Source organism: Trichomycterus rosablanca, chromosome 1 (assembly GCF_030014385.1).
Source record: "Trichomycterus rosablanca isolate fTriRos1 chromosome 1, fTriRos1.hap1, whole genome shotgun sequence".
Classification (NCBI taxonomy): domain Eukaryota; kingdom Metazoa; phylum Chordata; class Actinopteri; order Siluriformes; family Trichomycteridae; genus Trichomycterus; species Trichomycterus rosablanca.
In genome coordinates, this window is record NC_085988.1 from 46,958,935 (window position 1) to 46,977,968 (window position 19,034).

The following is a 19,034-nucleotide window of genomic DNA, read 5'->3' on the forward strand; positions in this document are numbered from 1 at the left end:
GGTGATAGATCGTGTAGTGTGTGACCCCCTATCGCCGATCAGTCGTGTAGTGTGAAATATACACAGACTGAAAGACTCCCGAGTGCAAGAGATTCAGTCGTGTAGTGTGAATTGTACAGAGACCTGACGACTTGGAAAGTCGTGTAGTGTAAACTTGGCATAAGTGGTACTGGGACTTCAACTGGGACCGTGTGCTTTGGTCAGATGAGACCAAGATAGAGCTTTTTAGCAACAAAAAGCTCTATCTCTATCTGGCGTAACACAAAAGATGAGTATGCGGAAAAGCACCTCATGCCCACTGTGAAGTATGGGGGAGGATCGGAGATGCTGTGGGCCTGTTTCTCTTCCAAAGGCCCCGGGAACCTTGTTAGGGTGCATGGCATCATAGTACCAGGACATTTTAAATCAAAATCTGGTGGCCTCTGCCCGAAAGCTGAAGATGGGTCGTCACTGGGTCTTTCAGCAAGATAATGACCCTAAACATGTGGCCAAATCTACACAAAAATGGTTCACCAGACACAAAATCAAGCTCCTCCCATGGCCATCTCAGTCCCCAGACCTCAACCCAATTGAAAACCTGTGGGGTGAGCTGAAAAGGAGAGTGCATAGGAGAGGACCCAGGACAATTGAGAGAGATTGTGCAAAGAGGAATGGTCGAAGATCCCTCTCTCTGTATTCTCCCATTTTGTGAAATTTTATAGAAGAAAATTAAGTGCTGTCTTGTTGGCAAAAGGGTGGTTGTACAAAGTATTAACATCAGGGGTGCCAATAATTGTGGCACACATGATTTAATGTAAAATAATTATTTCTTAATGTGGGATTTTTTTTTTCCAATGAGTAAATGCACTTGAATTAAAGGTTGGATTTTTCTCTTTTTTGCATTGTTGTCCTATATTATTAAAAAAAAAAAAAAAGAATTTATTAGAAGCCTAAGAACACATCTTAATGAGGGGTGCCAATAATTGTGGAGGGCGCTGTAATTCATCCTCAATGATTGGCCGATACTTAGAACTGATACAGATACTATTTCTAGGTAACATATATTTTTGGTATTCGTTTTGGCTAATGACTGAAAGAGTAAAATGGGTACTTTTCGAGACAGTGTGAGGAGTCCAGCAATCCTGGGGAGCCTTGAAGTAGATCTGGTGCTACTTCGGATCAAGAGGAGCCAGTTGAGGAGGTTTGGGCATTTTGGCTGCTCATAAACACTTGTATACAGTGGGGCCAAAAAGTATTTAGCCAGCCACTGATAGTGCAAGTTCTCCTACTTAGAAAGATGAGAGAGGTCTGTAATTTTCATCATAGGTACACTTCAACTATGAGAGACAAAATGAGGAAAAAAAAAAATCCAGGAAATCACATTGTAGGATTTTTAAAGAATTTATTTGTAAATTATGGTGGAAAATAAGTATTTGGTCAATAACAAAAGTTCAACTCAATACTTTGTAACATAACCTTTGTTGGCAATGACAGAGGTCAAACGTTTCCTGTAAGTCTTCACCAGGTTTGCACACACTGTAGCTGGTATTTTGGCCCATTCCTCCATGCAGATCTCCTCTAGAGCAGTGATGTTTTGGGGCTGTCGCTGGGCAACACAGACTACCATAAATTTTCTATGGGGTTGAGGTCTGGAGACTGGCTAGGCCACTCCAGGACCTTGAAATGCTTTTTACGGAGCCACTCCTTCGTTGCCCGAGCGGTGTGTTTGGGATCATTGTCATGCTGGAAGACCCAGCCACGTTCCATCTTCAATGCTCTCACTGATGGAAGGAGGTTTTGGCTTAAAATCTCACGATACATGGCCCCGTTCATTCTTCCCTTAACACGGATCAGTCGTCCTGTCCCCATTGCAGAAAAACAGCCCCAAAGCATGATGTTTCCACCCCCATGCTTCACAGTAGGTATGGTGTTCTTGGGATGCAACTCAGCATTCTTCTTCCTCCAAACACGACGAGTTGAGTTTTTACCAAAAAGTTCCATTTTGGTTTCATCTGACCACATGATATTCTCCCAATCCTCTTCTGGATCATCCATATGCTCTCTGGCAAACTTCAGACGGGCCTGGACATGTACTGGCTTAAGCAGGGGGACACGCCTGGCACTGCAGAATCCCTCTCGGCGTAGTGTGTTACTGATGGTAGCCTTTGTTACTTTGGTCCCAGCTCTCTGCAGGTCATTCATCAGGTCCCTCCATGTAGTTCTGGGATTTTTGCTCACCGTTCTCATGATCATTTTGACCCCACGGGATGAGATCTTGCGTGGGGCCCCAGATCGAGAGAGATTATCAATGGTCTTGTACAGTATGTCTTCCATTTTCTTACAATTGCTCCCACAGTTGATTTATTCACACCAACCTGCTTGCCTATTGTAGATTCACTCTTCCCAGCCTGGTGCAGGTCTTCAATTTTCTTCCTGGTGTCCTTCGACAGCTCTTTGGTCTTGGCCATGGTTGAGTTTGGAGTCTGACTGTTTGAGGCTGTGGACAGGTGTCTTTTATACAGATAACGAGGTCAAACAGGTGCCATTAATACAGGTAACGAGTGGAGGACAGAAGAGCTTCTTAAAGAAGAAGTTATAGGTCTGTGAGAGCCAGAAATCTTGCTTGTTTGTGGGTGACCAAATACTTATTTTCCACCATAATTTACAAATAAATTCTTTAAAAATCCTACAATGTGATTTCCTGGATTTTTTTTTCTCATTTTGTCTCTCATAGTTGAAGTGTACCTATGATGAAAATTACAGACCTCTCTCATCTTTCTAAGTAGGAGAACCTGCACAATAAGTGGCTGACTAAATACTTTTTGGCCCCACTGTATACACTATAAGGCCAAATATATGGTAACTCCATATTAATACCCATGGTTTCGGAATGAGATGTTCAGCAAACCAATGGTCAGGTGTCAACATACCTTTGACCATACAGCGTACGTGTGGTGTTAAAATAGTTTGTTAAAAGGAGCTCCACTGAGATCAGAGTTTGAATAACAACTGGCCAGGCACCTACACAGACATGGCAGACATGATTGGTTGTAACTGTCAGGGAAGAATGGTTAAAGGGATTCCTCATTACTGCTAGAATGCTAGATGACTGGGATTCAGGGTTAGAATCCCGAGCTGTGTTATCTGCCAGTCAGGCATCTATCTACAGACATGATTGGCTGTGTCTGGGGGAGAAATGGCCGAGGCCCCATGACGGATTGGCATCCTGTCTGGGGTGTGTTACCACTTTTTGGTCTATGTTTCCAAGGGTGTGTGATTCTGCTGTAACACCTTAATCCCACGCTACATTTTGCAACTGCAGAACGGCAAAAAACTAAAATGCTCTAAAAGAACTGTGCAGCCCTTTTGGAACAAGGCTTTATTATTCTTTACAATGCAGTGGTATACTGCTATGATTCCACAGCACTACATCAGGTGCAGATGCTAAATATATCACGATTAAGGGCCTACCTAATTTACTGCCGTGAAAATTGCATCACGGACCATGAAATGAGCTGTTTCTCTTGTAATATGCAAAAAAGTTTTGTGTTTAGCGTACATGAAACTAAGCACATTTTCCTGTGAATATAGTGGGCCCTAATCATGATACATCGACTACCCCATTTCCAAATCTTGAATGTCCCTTTGGGTAATTGTTGAATGAGACTTCAGTTGGCTGAAAATGCTGTGTTTACTTCCTTGCTTTCTAGAAAAAAGGAAGAACCATTTCAGCTGACTAACCTCAAAGCGCTCATCCTCACATCTGTAAATATGCTCCTCATACTGTGTCTTCTTTGAGCTGACGAAAGTGGAGTCTTCTGACCACGAAGGAAATGACACCCATGTGTCATTAAGCACCTGGGCAAACAGGTTGATCAAAGATACAATCAATCAGGGATGCAGTAATACCATTTTCCCTTTCTATATGACAACTGACCGTTAAGTGTAGACCAATACGGAGTAAAAATATTGATACTTCATATTTGCTTATGACTCTTAACAGTGATAAAATTTCTTTAAATATTTAGAGAGAAATTTGATTCAGTGTCAATCATGTCTAGACACCTATTATAATAATGAACTAAAAGGCACGTTACCTCTTTACATAGTGGGGTTCTCCCTGTGCATTTGGGCTGCTGGTAGCTCTTGGGCAGTGCTCTGTAACTGAAGCCCAATCTTTTGCATGATGAGTAGTCGATTTCCATGGCGATGCCCTCTGTAGCACGCTCTTTGGGGTAGGTCTCCAAATGTGACATCTCCTTGTAGCCCAAGAAGTTCTTGAACCAGGTAAACAACTCTGGGAACTTCCTAAAGAGCACAATTGTGTTTTGGTTGAATGACGTCCAAATATTTGCAACCAAATCAAAAAGTGGCATTTGTAGAATTTTATATTCAACACATGGAGCTCTACGCACGTCATACAGCACACTGGGTCTGTCCAAAAACCTAGTGAGGTCTCTACATAGACAGCATTTTACTTCATCCTGCGCATGCTCCTGAGAAGAAGGCTCAAATTCTTAGATGCCTTAAAATGCTGCCTACTGAGGTGCCTTAATTCTAAACGATAATCTGACTGAATAACGAGGGAGCAGCCAATGCTTCCTTAGCGGTAAAGGCAATCCCAGCATTCAGTACAGCACAACTTTTCTCACAAAAAAATACTAATATAGAGGACAAATGCAGAGCAACGAATGGAGTTCTTTTCAAATGTAAATAAATTTTTACTGATTTTAAAATTGTATAAATGTGTACAAGTGTCATTTATTTGCAAATTCAAGCTTGTCAGTGACAATTTAACTGTTTTTGGTACACAGAGAGAGATGTTAGCTGGTATGCTAGCGGGTTGTGCTGCCTCAGCCCATTGGTTTGAATGACTTGAGGCTAAATGTGTTAGCTTAGTAAACTAAAACTGCGGTGACATAATCGCTGTCTTAATAGTGCATCTGAATAACCTGCCTTATAAGTTCCATGTCTTATTAGAATCCTCGCTACATAGGTAGCTGCCTAAGTAGGCAGCAACTAGCAAGGCAGCTCACTAGGTTTTCAAACAGACCCATTATGTGTAATATTTTTTGTCTTAACATCAACACACTCACCCCAAGAAAGGCAGCACCAGTTGTACGAGCTCGGCTCGTGATATCACCTCTTGATTAAAGATGACCAGGCAGCGCAGGAAATTGTCGTAGGCCTCAGCACTTCGCAAGGCTTTCCGCACCTAGGAGGGAATTTCAAAGGATGCTAAAATGTGACTGGCGGATTTCTGAAAAATGCTATAAAAGCATGCTGTTTTAATAATTCATACCTTCTCAAAGAACAGAGACTCTGTGCCAACTCCGTGCTTAGTGGCTTCTGCTGTGGGTGGTTCCTTCAGGTTCAGTAACTTGGGCTTCTTCTAAAAGCCAAAACCAGTCATCAAATTAGAACAGCAAATGACAATTTTATACACACATGTTTGTTTTTTTTACTATCATAGATCGTGGACTAATATATAAAAATTGTTTTTATATATTTTATCTACTCATAGTTTTAAAACATTCAAATGAATACAAATCTAAGCAAATAAATTCGTCATAAGTGCCTGTTAAATTTGAGTTAGAATGTGAAGGGTTAAACAAAAGAAGCCCACCCATTGCTGTAGCAAGAAAGAATGTTGGACTGTGATTGGTTGTCCAGCAATACATTTTCAGTGGGCCAAAGCAATAGAAAAAAGCAATAGGGGTCAGAGGGTCGAGGTTAAAGAGTCACTATATTAAGACAACCACTCTAATTAGTAAATTCATGTGTTTTACAACACAACTGCCACAACAATTGCTAACAGGTGTAATAATTATACATTATATGTAGATTACTATATTATATTGTACATTATATGCTTCCAACTTTGCAGCAACAGTTTAGGGAAGGCCCTTTCCTGTTCTACCATAACTGTGCCCCTGTGCACAAAGCAAGGTCTATAAAGACATGAAGAAAGACTTGGTTTAAAGAAACTCCAATGTCCTGCACAAAGCTCTGACCTCAGCCCCACTAAACAGCTTTGGAATTAACTGGAACATCAACTGAGGTTTTCTTGACCAACATCAGTGCCAATCATACAGATACTCTTTTGACTGATTGGGCACAAATTCACACAGCCTTCTCAGAAGAGTGGCTGTTGTTATATCTAAAAAGATCACATAGAAGTCACTCTGTTGTTTCACCATTTGTTTGTAAAATGGGAAGTTCATAGTCAGGTGTCCAAATACTTGTCAACATCATGTATATCTGGTTCTTTTAAAATACCCTTAATTTTATGTCTTAAGTCAGTTATAGACTTTGCTTTGATTTTAGTGGCATGTTTATTGCATCCACTGTATGATCTGATGGCAATAAAAAAAATCTTTCCAAGGTCATGTGATCCCTATGTAGTCACGTTATGCAATCCTTAACTTTCTTTTGGGATTAATAAAGTATCTATCTATCTATCTATCTATCTATCTATCTATCTATCTATCTATCTATCTATCTATCTATCTATCTATCTATCTATCTATCTATCTATCTATCTATCTATCTATCTATCTATCTATCTATCTATCTATCTATCTATCTATCTATCTATCTATCTATCTATCTATCTATCTGCACTTGAAAATGATTTTGATTACTGCCCTGCCTCTTCTAACTCTAGGAGCATCACCAACATAGTGACGCAGAAAATCCATAGCAGCGCTGAGGTTCAAACTCTGATCACAGCTATGGTGGGCTGCAGCACCCGAGCATGTTTAAATTGGACATGACTGCTTCTCTACGTGCAAAATGTTCCTTTAACAGTGAATACATTTCTAGCTGTGCTTTTATTGCATTTACCTTAACTGGTGGAGTGGTTGCAGGGTTTCCAGAGTGTCGGCGCATCTGACAGCCGTTCTGGTTCGGCCTCTGCTTGTTGTTAAGCTGTGGCTTCTTTACTGTGCTTCCGTGATCATTCTGCACCGATTCTACCTTCTCAGCCGTCGTCTTGCCCAGCAGCTAGTAAACAAAGAGGCAGAAACAATGAGTATGTAAATATGGAAGAGACAACCGTACAAAAGCGAATGATCAATTTAAAAAAGGCAACAATTTTGTAACTCAAGTTCACTGAGTGTCTTTCAGTTCCTTACCACAGAGCTGCTGGCATCTGGAAGGAACTGGCCAAACTCTGATAACAGGTCCTCCTGGTTTTTAAATAGTCTCGCCACCTGGGCATAAACCTCCTGCTCGGTAAGAGCTGGGGTGTAGTTTCCTCCCGCCTCTTTTGCATTACGCTGCTCCTTCTGCAAAAACAACACAATAAAAAAACTGTTACAGACTATTTCTCTGATTCATATTCATGTTTATCCTGGTCAAGGTCACAGTGTGTTTTCCCAGTACTGCTGGGCCCAATGAAGTAACATACCAATCTATAGAGGCCCGTCAGACATAGTCAACCATGTCTGTATGTAGCCGCCTGACCAGCCGAAAACACGGCTGGGGATTCCAGCCCCGGATCCCAGTAGTAGTGGGTTAGCATAATTCACTGCCCCATTAACCACACAACCAGGTATAAATAGTGTCATTGATCTAATGCCAGTGCTGGATCCAGTAGTCAACCAGCCTACGATCTACGATTGATAGAACATGCTTCTCAGGGATATATTGTACAACCACACTGACTTAACAAAGGAAGAACAAACATTTTTCTTTGACTGTGTCTAAGAGGGGCAGAAGGTCAAATGAGTTGCAGTCTCAAGGTGACTGCATAAAAGATGGCTGATTTACAGATAGCAGTGCTTGACTCTCTGTATGTGATAATGCTCTGTGACACTGTCGGTCAGTGACTAAGCACATGTCAGAGAGAGTGAGTGATAGGGTCAGGGTGGGGGTCTGCAGCAGGAGGAAGTTACAGATACCGGTACAGAAGGTAAAAGTGAGTGATGCAGGTTGAGAGGCTTTGCTGTTCACAATTGACACCATACAGTTAGACCATACAGCGTATTGAAATAAGGATGCAAAAAGAACCTCGGTGCCCACCTGGTATGTGTGAAGGATCTCCAGGAAGGATTTGTAGATATCTGGCTGGCCTTGGAAGCGGTTCTTGATCTTGTTGACGTAGTTAATGGCGTGGTTAAACTCCACAGGCTGGTTGTTCTGCAGGGGTGGGGCGTTGGGGGTGCTGCTGATGGGGGTGTGAGGATGGTGAGGAGGAGAACGAGGTGAGGCATATGGGGGGATGGATGGATTGGGCTGACTGCTAGGCGTCAGTGCTGGAGATTGCAACAGCTAAAAATGAAGAGAGAGGAGAAGCATTTGTTAAATTCGGGGAGTTTCTTGATAGGATGGGTTTGAAATATGGTTGATTTGAAATTTCACAGGCCTGCATCATAGAATCTGTCCGGATACAAGCAGTGGACAACACCACGTCCTATTGGTTTATTTAAAACTTTTAGCCTACAGTTGTTTATTGTTTATTATGATTTTAACGTCATGTTTTACACTTTGGTTACGATCATGACAGGAACGGTAGTCACTCATTACACAAGGTTCATTAGTTCACACAAGGTTATATCAAACACAGTCTTGGACAATTTTGTGTCTCCTATTTACCTCACTTGCATGTCCCGAAGGAAACCCACACAGACACAGGAGAACATGCAAACTCCACACAGAAAGGATCGCCCTACCTGGGGATCGAACCCAAGACCTTCTTGCTGTGAGGCGACAGTGCTACCCACTTAGCCACCGAACTGCTCCTTTTAGCCTACAAACAAGCCTTAAACATTCAAACCACATTTATGTTTTGAGAGGTTTGTTTGTTAGTTTGTTAAATTCTTAATGCCATGTCAGCTGTTATGGCTATTATTATGGCTGAATAAAAAATTCCAACTTTAAAAAGTCAAAGCGGGGGTCAAAATGTTTCTTCATAGGAATTCATGAAAATACTTTATATGGATTAGTGTTGTTTGTGTAACTGTGAAGGAGTAGAGTTCAATTGATTTTCTTTTCATTTTATATGGTGTTTGAAGTCCTACTGCTTATAAGAATTTTAGCAGGTTTTTTTTTTTTGGAAAGAAGTGAGGTAAAGATTTTAAGTGTAGCTGTAAAATTTTGTTCTGGTGTTATTCATTTTTTGAGATGCATAGAAAATGTGTTTAACAGAGGATGTTTTGAGAGGTAGAATAATAAAAGGGAAATCTTTTAGATGTCTAGCAGTATGGTATACACTGTCCACAAAACAAATAGAAACATAGTCAAGAGAAAATTTAAAATAAGGCATGGATCAAATACTAGGTAAGTACAGATCTTTGTTGGGAGCATGTAAGTGACATTCATTTCTAATGCTGCAAAGGCTGGATATTACTTGAGAGAAGAGCTACAGTCTGTACAGAGTAATTTGAAACATGGTCTGCTCGTACAAAATGTAATAACTACACTGATGTAGTCAGGGAAAGCTTTAATATGCCCTCTGCATTTCTAATTTTTCTTGTAATAGAATGCTATAAACTTTGTATAAAAGCGCTCACTGTGGTGCTGTTCTACATTACTACCACGTTCAGGCGGCACGGTGGTTAAGTGGGTAGCACTGTCGCCTCACACCAAGAAGGTCCTGGGTTCGATCCCCAGGTGGAGCGGTCCGGGTCCTTTCTGTGTGAAGCTTGCATGTTCTACCCGTGTCTGCGTGGGTTTACTCCGGGAGCTCTGGTTTCCTCCCACAGTCCAAAGACATGCAAGTGAGGTGAATTGAAGATACTAAACTATCCATGACTGTGTTCGATATTACCTTGTGAACGGATGAGTCTTGTGTAACGGGTGACTACCGTTTCTGTCGTGGATGTAACCGAAGTGTGTAAAACATGACTTTAATTAAAAGATCCTAATAAAACAAACAAACAAACTACCAGGTTCACTATTTTAAACTGTTTTTTCCTGGATTTTATTACCTTGATGTTCCAATCTAATCATTTCTAATTCTTGATTGTGAATCTGTTGCTGCTTGTACAACACCCGATTTTAACAAGAAGAGCCAGATCACCACACACCCCCTTTGACATTCTTTTTATCACCTGCCGGTGTTGAGTTCCTACACAGAGCCATCTCACATACAAAAAGCATGTGCTAAGCTCCATGTGACTCCCCATATAGTGGCACAGGCTCCCAGGCCAGTCGGGAATATTGCATATTACAGCAGCAGCAGGAAGAGACACCATCAGATATTCGCTTCCTTAACCATGGCCAATTTTGTTTGTGTGAACACTTCATAGTGGTGGTGTGTTACACCGCTGCACCACCCAAGCACCCCTGATAAAGCATTCTTTAATTAATAAAGCATAAGAGACTTAATTTTCACTTTAATGGGATGTTGGTTACCTGTTTACCGTCAACTAATGCTGGTCAGTTATCGGTTAATAGAAATTTGTTAACATTTGCAATGCACACCTACTTTATATTGATACAATAGTATTTAAGGCAAACCTTCACACACTCACGGCTATATTTATCACAGTACCATGACTGTTTTTCATGCAATGCTGTCTGAGAGCTCAAAGGTCATGCATGTTTAACATTGGTTTTCAACAGTGGTACACTGCTTATAAAGATCCTTTGGGGGATCCTCCTTTTATACCCAATCACGAGTCCTTCACCTGTTACCAATTCAGCTGCTTATTGTTGTATTGTTGAACTTGAATATTCTATAAATTTTAGCCTTTTATTTAGCATCTATCCCAGACTTTTGGAGTGCATTGTAGCCCTCAAATTGTAGATGAGTTTGTATCTTTTTGTAAATATAATTAAGCCAATGAGTGAAAACACTGAACCATCTTTCCTTTTTTACTTTTGTGAGTTAAATAAAGATTCAATGGAATGAACAGATCACAGATTCTTCCTTTTACTGCATTTTACATAATTCCCCTAATTGTAACACGTCATTTAAATAACTTTTACTGCACTTGCACTTTTACGTCATATAATGCTAGTCTGATTTCAAAATGGGACACAGACTCTGACAAACCAAACACTGTGGTTGATTTTTTTAATAACATCCCACCCCTACCCTTAATGTATGACTGCCAAATAAAGCAGCAAAAAAGTACAACTAAAAGCCGGAATAATCTCACCTTGGTTTTCTGGGATGGCTGGCTTGGAGGGGCACCAGTACCCGAAGTTTGAGCGTTCAGATGACTCTGGTGCTGTGCTGGAGCTGCTAGAGGGATGTTCTGCACCGATATGCCATGTGGTGTAATGTGGTGGATCTGACCCGGTGTGGTGACGTTCACTAGGTCGTTGTTCTGCACCTCAATTTTATATCCAGGTGGCAGGAAGGTGTTGAAGCCCATAATGAGGTCTGGGTGACCCTTAAACAGCTGCGACACTCGACTGATCACACCAGGGGTGTCAATACTACACAGAGATCAAGAGCAAAAAGGTTTGAGCAAAAATACACTGTAGGTCAAAAATCACTCACTCACTCACGGAGTGAGTCACGGGGGGGGAGCCTATCCCAGCTTTTCAATGGGTGCAAGGCACACAGTACCATTCACCTATAGGGCAATTCAGTGTCTTCAATTAACCTGACAATGTTTTTGGACTGTGGGAGGAAACCGGAGCTCCCACAGGAAACCGACACAGACACGGGGAGAACATGCAAACTCTGCACAGAAAGGACCCGGACTGCCCCGCCTGGGGATCAAACCCAGGATCTTCTTGCTGTGAGGCGACAGTGCTACCCACCGAGCCACCGTGCCATACCCTAGGTCAAAACTATGTAGATACATTTCCTAAGTACCTGTAAAAATCAGTCATAATAAATAATAGGCTTTTAATTTTGGGAGGGACCTTTTTTGTTGAAGTGTAATTGTGCCCCTGTGCACAAAGCGTAGTCCATTAAGACAAGGTTGGACAAGCTTGGCTTGGAAAAACTTCAGTGACATACACAGAGGCCTGAACTCTAGATTTAAAGTTATGTTATTAGAGTAGGATGTCTCAATAAGCTCATGTTCAGGTGTCCACATACATTTGGCCATATATTGTACTATTTTTTAAAACAAAACTATAAAATACAGCATTGGTGCCAAAACTTTAAAAAGAAAGAAGTTAAACTGAGGTCACCTCTGTGACTTAAACTCCTTCATGATGTCCAGAAAGTCATTGTAAACTTGTGGCTGACTTCCAAACTGCAACTTGACTTGGTCCAGGTAGGACAAAGCGTCCTCAACCTGCAAAACAAAAATTGCAATAGTTGAAGCAGGACAGCTTAGGCAACCCAGATTACTCACTGCTAAATCCTTTCCATTCTGGCAGCATTTGGCTAACACACATGCTTCCTATGCATGTAGTGTGCAACCACATGCCTGAAGCTTGGGAAATTAAAAAATGAAATAATGTGGTTGCATATTTATTAATTTATTTGAGTTTTTTACACCACTTTATACACTTCATTGTGTTATTTATGGCATGATCAGTGTTATGTTTAAGTCATGTGGTTGCATAAATATGCACTCAAACTAACACTTTGTTCAAGCACCTTTTGATTGTATGACAGCATTCAGTCTTTTCTGGTAGAAATCTATCAGCATGGTACATCTTGACTTAGCAATCTTTGCTCACTTTTCCCTGAAAAACCACTCAAAATCTGCCAGACTGTGAGGGCATCTCCTGTGCACAGTCCTTTTCAATTATCCCCCAATTATAAAATGTAGTGCACGCCTATGAAACCACATTATTTAAGTTTCACCCCTAAAATGAATGATTGCTTTTTTTTTCAATTGAATTGCACGGATAAGTCACATTAAAGATCAACCACACAGCAGCATAAAATCATAACCGCTGCTTACCTGAGCTTCTCTTCTTCAAATTGAGAATCTATATCTATATCCGTGTGTTGTTCCGATAGGGATATAATCCACGCTCATGCGCGAAAGAGAGCATGGTAACCTGTGTATCCTAGACATACTCGATATAACAATATGGTCATTTTTAACATCATGTAAAAAGTAATATCGAATATATCGATATTTTTCGATATACTGCCCAGCCCTACATGGAGGTGGGTCGGTGATGATGTGAGGAATCTTTAAAGTGACTGACGTTATGATTCATGAATTCACAAATTCACGTGTGCACGTAACATTTTTAAGAGGAATGTAAAATTCCACCTTGATAATAACTGGACCTTCCAGCAAGATAGTGATCCCAAGTATATTTCCACATCAATCAAAGCTTGAAGGAAACAAGTCCAGAAGTCCTGAAGCCTGCTAACACTTGCTAACACACATACACACTTAGTAGCTCCAGTTGACCTGACTGTATGTCTTTGGAGTTGTGGGACCTGGAAAAAACCCACACGGATATACATGCAAAATCCTCAAACTATGGCCCTATATGCTGTAAGACAACAGCACAACCCACTGTGCCACCCCAATTATCGTTCCCTGTAGTGAAAAAGTACTCTTTCAGTAAACTGGCTAGTATGACTGTGATTCACAGAGAGCAGAGACAATATTCTTTCTTGGACTTTCAGCCATGTATAGCTGTGGCATCACCTTGTTATTCACATAGAAGCTCTTTGACAAATCACTTAAAGCTAAAAAGATTCTTAATTAACATCCAAATCATACATTTTAATTATAAGTTGTAATGCAGACTGCAGAGTGAGTATTTTATACCTTGAGTCTCTGGAACTGCTGCTGGCCCTGTGCAGAAGCAGTGGGATTGGGTGGGTGAGCGTGACTCTGGACCAGCGCAGGGCCGTGTGGCTGCACAGCAGGGCTGTGGTGGTGAGAGCTGCTGTGAACAGCAGTGTTCGGAGTGTGGCCATGACTCCCAGAACTCTGCGTCACAGTGGAAACCTGCAAAGAATCCCAGAAAAATATCAGAATACACTCAAAACATACCAAGTCATTATTAAGTACTTATATTATACGTATAATCTTCTTCAGACAATCATTACAATAGCAGCAAATTGCAATTGTTTCATGTAAATAAATCCTTGCTAGAAGGGGCTCAGGTGGCGCAGTGGTGCCATCAATGTTTGAATCTCAGTGATGCCATCAGCTGGTTGGACATCTCAAACAGCCTAGTCAATTGGAGGTTCACTTGTCAGTGCACTCTCAGTGCAGATTCCAAACCCAGATAAAAAAAGGAGGGTTTTGTCAGGAAGGGTCTCTGGCGTAAATATTGTGCCAGGTATGCAGACCAAAGTGATGAACTGTGGCAAGCCATAAAATACAGGAGCATAGAATTTACAATTCTATGTTTTAATACAATGGCAAACACTAGGTTTATTAATTGAAATTATAATGATTAGCCAATAACTTACAAGTAAGTTTACAGATCAGTTCAGTCACTCAAAGAGAACAATGGCATTTATTTTCAGAACTGAGAGCAAAGATGTGAATATTACACATTAGTGTCTGAAATCTAACTGTGCCCCCTCAGCTTAAATATACCATTTTAAAATAACACGTTTACCACAAAACCATTCATGCCAAATGTATGGGGGATTCAGAAAGTATTTATACCCCTTGCCTTTTTGTGCACTTTATTTTTTGATGGATTCGATTTTAAGTGTGTATAATTACCACTTTACACATCAATCAACAATTAATCACCCATAATGGCAAAGTAAAATGTTTTAGAGCTTTTCAAAAAATCTCTGAATATAAAGTATTTAGTCCCTTTTGCTGTGGCACTCCAAATTGTGGGCAGGTGCATCCTCTGGGATGTGTCTTAAGATGTGGGCAAAAAGGGCCTTGGTAAGGAAAGTAAAGAAACTCAATACGCAAATCTAAAAGAGCTCAAACAGTCCTCTGCAGAAATGGTGGAAGCAGTTGGCCAGACAACCATCTCTGCAGCACTCATCTCTGCAGGCCTTTATGGTAGAGTGGCAAGATAAAAGGACACAGTTACATAAAAACATATAACACCTCATAAATGAGTCTGGCAACTTTTTTCAGCAGAACAGCAGGTATTATGTTTGATGAAAAACAGAAAAGCCCAGGCTAAAGCCCAGGCTAAAACCCAATCAAACATCTGATGGTAGTACACAAATGCTTGCCATTTAATCTGATGGAACTTAAGTAAGTTTCCCATGACAGACTGGATAAACTGCCTAGATTCATGTGCAAAGCGAGCCATGTGCAAAACATAGTATTGAACATAGCATTTTTTTGTAATTATTAAGTGAAAACTCACATTTCCACTTTGCCATTATAGGTGATTAAGTGTAGACTGATGCGTTTGTTTGTTTATTAGGATTTTAACATCATGTTTTACACACTTTGGTTACATTCATGACAGGAACTGTAGTTACTCATTACACAAGATTCATCAGTTCACAAGTTTATATCAAACCAGTCATGGACAATTTAGTGTCTCGGGCAAACACAGGGAGAACATGCAAACTCCTAGTGTAGCCTTTATTTTAAAATGAGAATCTTTAGGCCTGTCTGTTAACGAATTACCATTATTCAAAAGTGGTCAGTCATAAGTTGGAAGAATTTGCCAAGTTGGTAAAATAGTCAAAGTGGGCAAATCATATTTTCATATCATATTTTAATTTTCCACAGTAATATTTGCTGTTCCTTTAGAACAGTGGTTTATATTGTGTAATCTTTGCACATTTTTAATTATTTACATACTGTATTTAAGTTATTGTTAATTGTTGGACGAGTTTAAATACTTGAAATTGATTACACAAAATAAAGGAGAGTGTGATGCAGAGGTGAAGAAAAGAGTACAGGCAGGGTGGAGTGAATGGGATAGATTGGCAGGAGTGATGTATGACAGAAAGGTATGTCTGAGTAAAAGAGAAAATTAGACAGTAGCAAAGCCTGCTATGTTGTATGGCTTGAAGGCTTGGAGACTGAGATGATTTGAGCATGTGCAGAAGTGGAATGAGAGTTATATTGGGAGAAGGGTGTTGAGGATGGAACCACCAGGCCGAAAGCGAGAGAAAGGTCAAGGTGTGGGATGCAGGTGGTTGTGGTAAAAGAGGAGGATGTTCAGGACAAGGAAATATGAAGACAAATGATTCTCTGTGGCGACCCTTAATGGGAACAGCTTTAAGACATAGTCGTAGTTCATGATTATTCATGGATTTTTATATATTCATTCACATATTGTATGCATACCTGGTAGCCCTGGGGAACTGGATACTGAATGCCTGCAGTGGGCTGGACATTGTCAGATACAGCCTCATACACCGCTGGTGCCAAAACCCTGTGCTGGTAGGTCTCAATGCCTCCCAGCGGCCTGCGCTGCTGCGCCGCAAAGACTTCCTGATCCTCCAAACGCCGCTTCATTCTGAACTCATTCTCATGAGATGCAAACACCTGAAAGAAAGCAGACAACATACTAAATGAATATGCTTTTATTTTATTGTGAAACATTACAGCTGATGACAACTTTAAAGCATGACAAATCGTCAGACCCAGAAGAAAATTCTCAAATAGAACTGCTGATACGCTGGCCAGTAAGGCCAAGTAAAAACCCTATATTACAGCAAAGAATCACCACTTTGCTGAGTTGCTAAGTGGTGGTGCACCATTCTACTGTGCAGCAATGGTCAGTAAAGCATGATCTGAACTTTTGGGGAAAACGAGCAAAGAAAAGGGGATTTTGACATTACCAATTACGCCTGGTGTGAAAGTCAGTGGCACAGGAAACTTTGCACAAATAGGTGGACAATGTATTCCAGTATATATTAGCAAATCCTAAAAGCTACTGTGACACCATCAAGAAACAGTCCTCTGTTTCCTCCTGTCTTCTGTTTTAGGCTTTAGGCTTCCTAATTGCTTGTTAATTGTTCCTCTAATCCATATTGTTGCTGGCTGTCCTCTTCCTCTTTTGCCTTCAACCCCTCTGAGCTTAATTATTTTTTTCCAATGAATTAATGTACTGTATTAATAAATGGTTCTTCTTATGTGTCAAAAATAAGAAGCTTCAGTTTGTTTATTTGTGTAAGTAAGAGGTCTAAATTGATTAAGAATCCATTTCTTTCTATTTCACACTTGTCCAGTTTTCACATCCATAAAGAACCACAGTGAAGACCATAACCTGAACAATTTTGACCTTTGTTTAAAGAAATTGCCTTTCAAGTTATTAATGATCATAAATGACCAGTTACACCAGTTTTGACTTTTATTTTATTGCAGACAGTGAACATGAACCCACAAATATTTAATTTGTTAAAATGCATCCGTTCCTTCATTTCAGGCCTGCAACACATTCCAAAAAAAAGTTGGAACAGTAAACTACTTTCTCACAACATTTAAAATACGTTTTGGCACTGCGGATACCAAGTGATTTAGTGTTTCAGGTTTTGTTTTGTCCCAATCGTCCTGCAGACACGTCTTAAGATGTGCAACAGTACGGGGTCGTCATTGTTGCATTTTTCCTTTCAAAATTGTCCACACATTCTCTATTGGGGACAGGTCAGGACTGCAGGCAGGCCAGTCCAGTACCCGTACCCTCTCCTTCTGTAGCCATGCCTTTGTAATGTATGCAGCATGTGGTTTTGCATTGTCTTGCATGGACATCCCCGGAAAAGATGTCAGCACATGTTGCTCTAAAATCTCAATGTACCCTTCTGCATTACTTGCATTATCACAGAAGTGTAAGGGATCAGAAGCGTTCTTAAAAGAAAAGTTTTCTCTACTTTTTTAAACTATTTTCAAAAACAAATGGCATCACTTTTCTATAGTCACCTTCCGATGCATTTTTCCCTGTTTTTGGTTAAGTGCGTAGCCACTAATGCAACGGTGTCCGTTTCCTCCAAAAAAAGATCTGATTCATCTGACCACCAAAAACACTCACTGTATGATGGTCCATCCCAGATGTCTCCAAGCCCAGAGAAGTCGACGCCACTTCTGGACTTGGTTAACATAAGGTTTCTTTTTTGCATAGTAAAGTTTTAAGTGGCATTTGTGAATGTAACTCTGTATTGTAGTGCTTGACAAAGGTTTGCCAAAGTAATCCCTCACCCATGTGGTTATATCAGCTATTGATGAATGATGGTTCTTGATGCAGTGAAGTCTAAGGGATCAGAGATCAACATCCTTGCCCATCATCCACTAAAATTTCTCAAGATTACTTAAATCTTTTTTCAATATTATGCACTGTGAATATTATGCAAGGAAAAGATGCATATCCTTATATCAGTCTTTTGTAGATACTGCTTATGTTTCAAATCATGATTACAATCACCTGCTGACATCATCTGTTTGAATTCAAGTCGTTATTTTGAATTTTTTTTATATCATACTATGTCGTACTAGCTCTAAACCGCCTCCCTCCCAACTTTTTCGAAATGTGATGCAGGCATGAAATGCAAGAATGGATTAATACACTGTCGAGGCACATAATTATGACCACTTCCTACTTTCGACAGCTTTGTGGTCTGAGGAATGTTTTTTGTGGCATTCTCTGGGCCCATGCATCCATGTGGAAGGCACTCTTAACCGATTTGGGTATGAATCCATCCTTACAGATAACGTACACCCATAGATGCTGATTGTCCTTCCTGGGGTGGATGGGATCTTACAGCAATGTCCGACATTGGTTGGAAGAGCATGACCAAGACTTCCAAGTACAACCCAGGCCCCCAAATTCCCTAGACTTGAACCCAATTAAGCATCTGTGGGACCACCTCGATCATCGTTTTCACTCTATGGATCCTCCCGCATGCACCCTCCAGCAGCTGTGGGGTGCACTGCAGTCAGCATGGCTCCAGATACCTGTGACAACCCCGGGACCTTATTGAGTCACTCCCAATCCGTCTAGCTGCTGTCCATGCTGCACACGGAGGTTACTCTGGATATTAGCTGGTGGTCATAATAATGTGACTTGACTGTGTATTAACAGATGAAATAGCATGAATAGGGTTCATACTGTCTGCAATAAAATAAGAGTCAATGTAAGGAATAGGGCTGAAACGATTCCTCGAGAAACTCGAGTAATTCGATTACTAAAAATCATCTATTCAAATTTTTCACATCGAGGCATCGTTTAATCCAGCCTTTCTCAACCGGGGTGCCGCGTCTGGCTTCGTCAGGGGTGCCGTCAAA

The 19,034-nt window shown here is 40.7% G+C and overlaps 1 protein-coding gene across 3 annotated transcripts in view; it reads right to left on the minus strand.

Annotated features, from left to right (window-relative positions):
• Positions 1-19,034, minus strand: part of sin3aa (SIN3 transcription regulator family member Aa) — a 46,841-nt gene that overhangs the window by 18,759 nt on the left and 9,048 nt on the right. For 2 of the 3 annotated variants that reach the window (XM_062993659.1, XM_062993663.1), the window contains exons 2-12: positions 16,101-16,301; positions 13,635-13,817; positions 12,079-12,185; positions 11,088-11,370; positions 8,005-8,253; positions 7,116-7,268; positions 6,826-6,984; positions 5,282-5,371; positions 5,076-5,194; positions 4,077-4,287; positions 3,721-3,837 (exon numbers count right to left, since the gene is read on the minus strand). In XM_062993659.1, the coding sequence (XP_062849729.1) occupies positions 3,721-3,837; positions 4,077-4,287; positions 5,076-5,194; positions 5,282-5,371; positions 6,826-6,984; positions 7,116-7,268; positions 8,005-8,253; positions 11,088-11,370; positions 12,079-12,185; positions 13,635-13,817; positions 16,101-16,271 (1,842 nt within the window). In that variant the 5' untranslated portion in view covers positions 16,272-16,301. The remainder of the gene's footprint in view (positions 1-3,720; positions 3,838-4,076; positions 4,288-5,075; positions 5,195-5,281; positions 5,372-6,825; positions 6,985-7,115; positions 7,269-8,004; positions 8,254-11,087; positions 11,371-12,078; positions 12,186-13,634; positions 13,818-16,100; positions 16,302-19,034) is intronic. The other variant, XM_062993670.1, reaches the window with a different exon arrangement.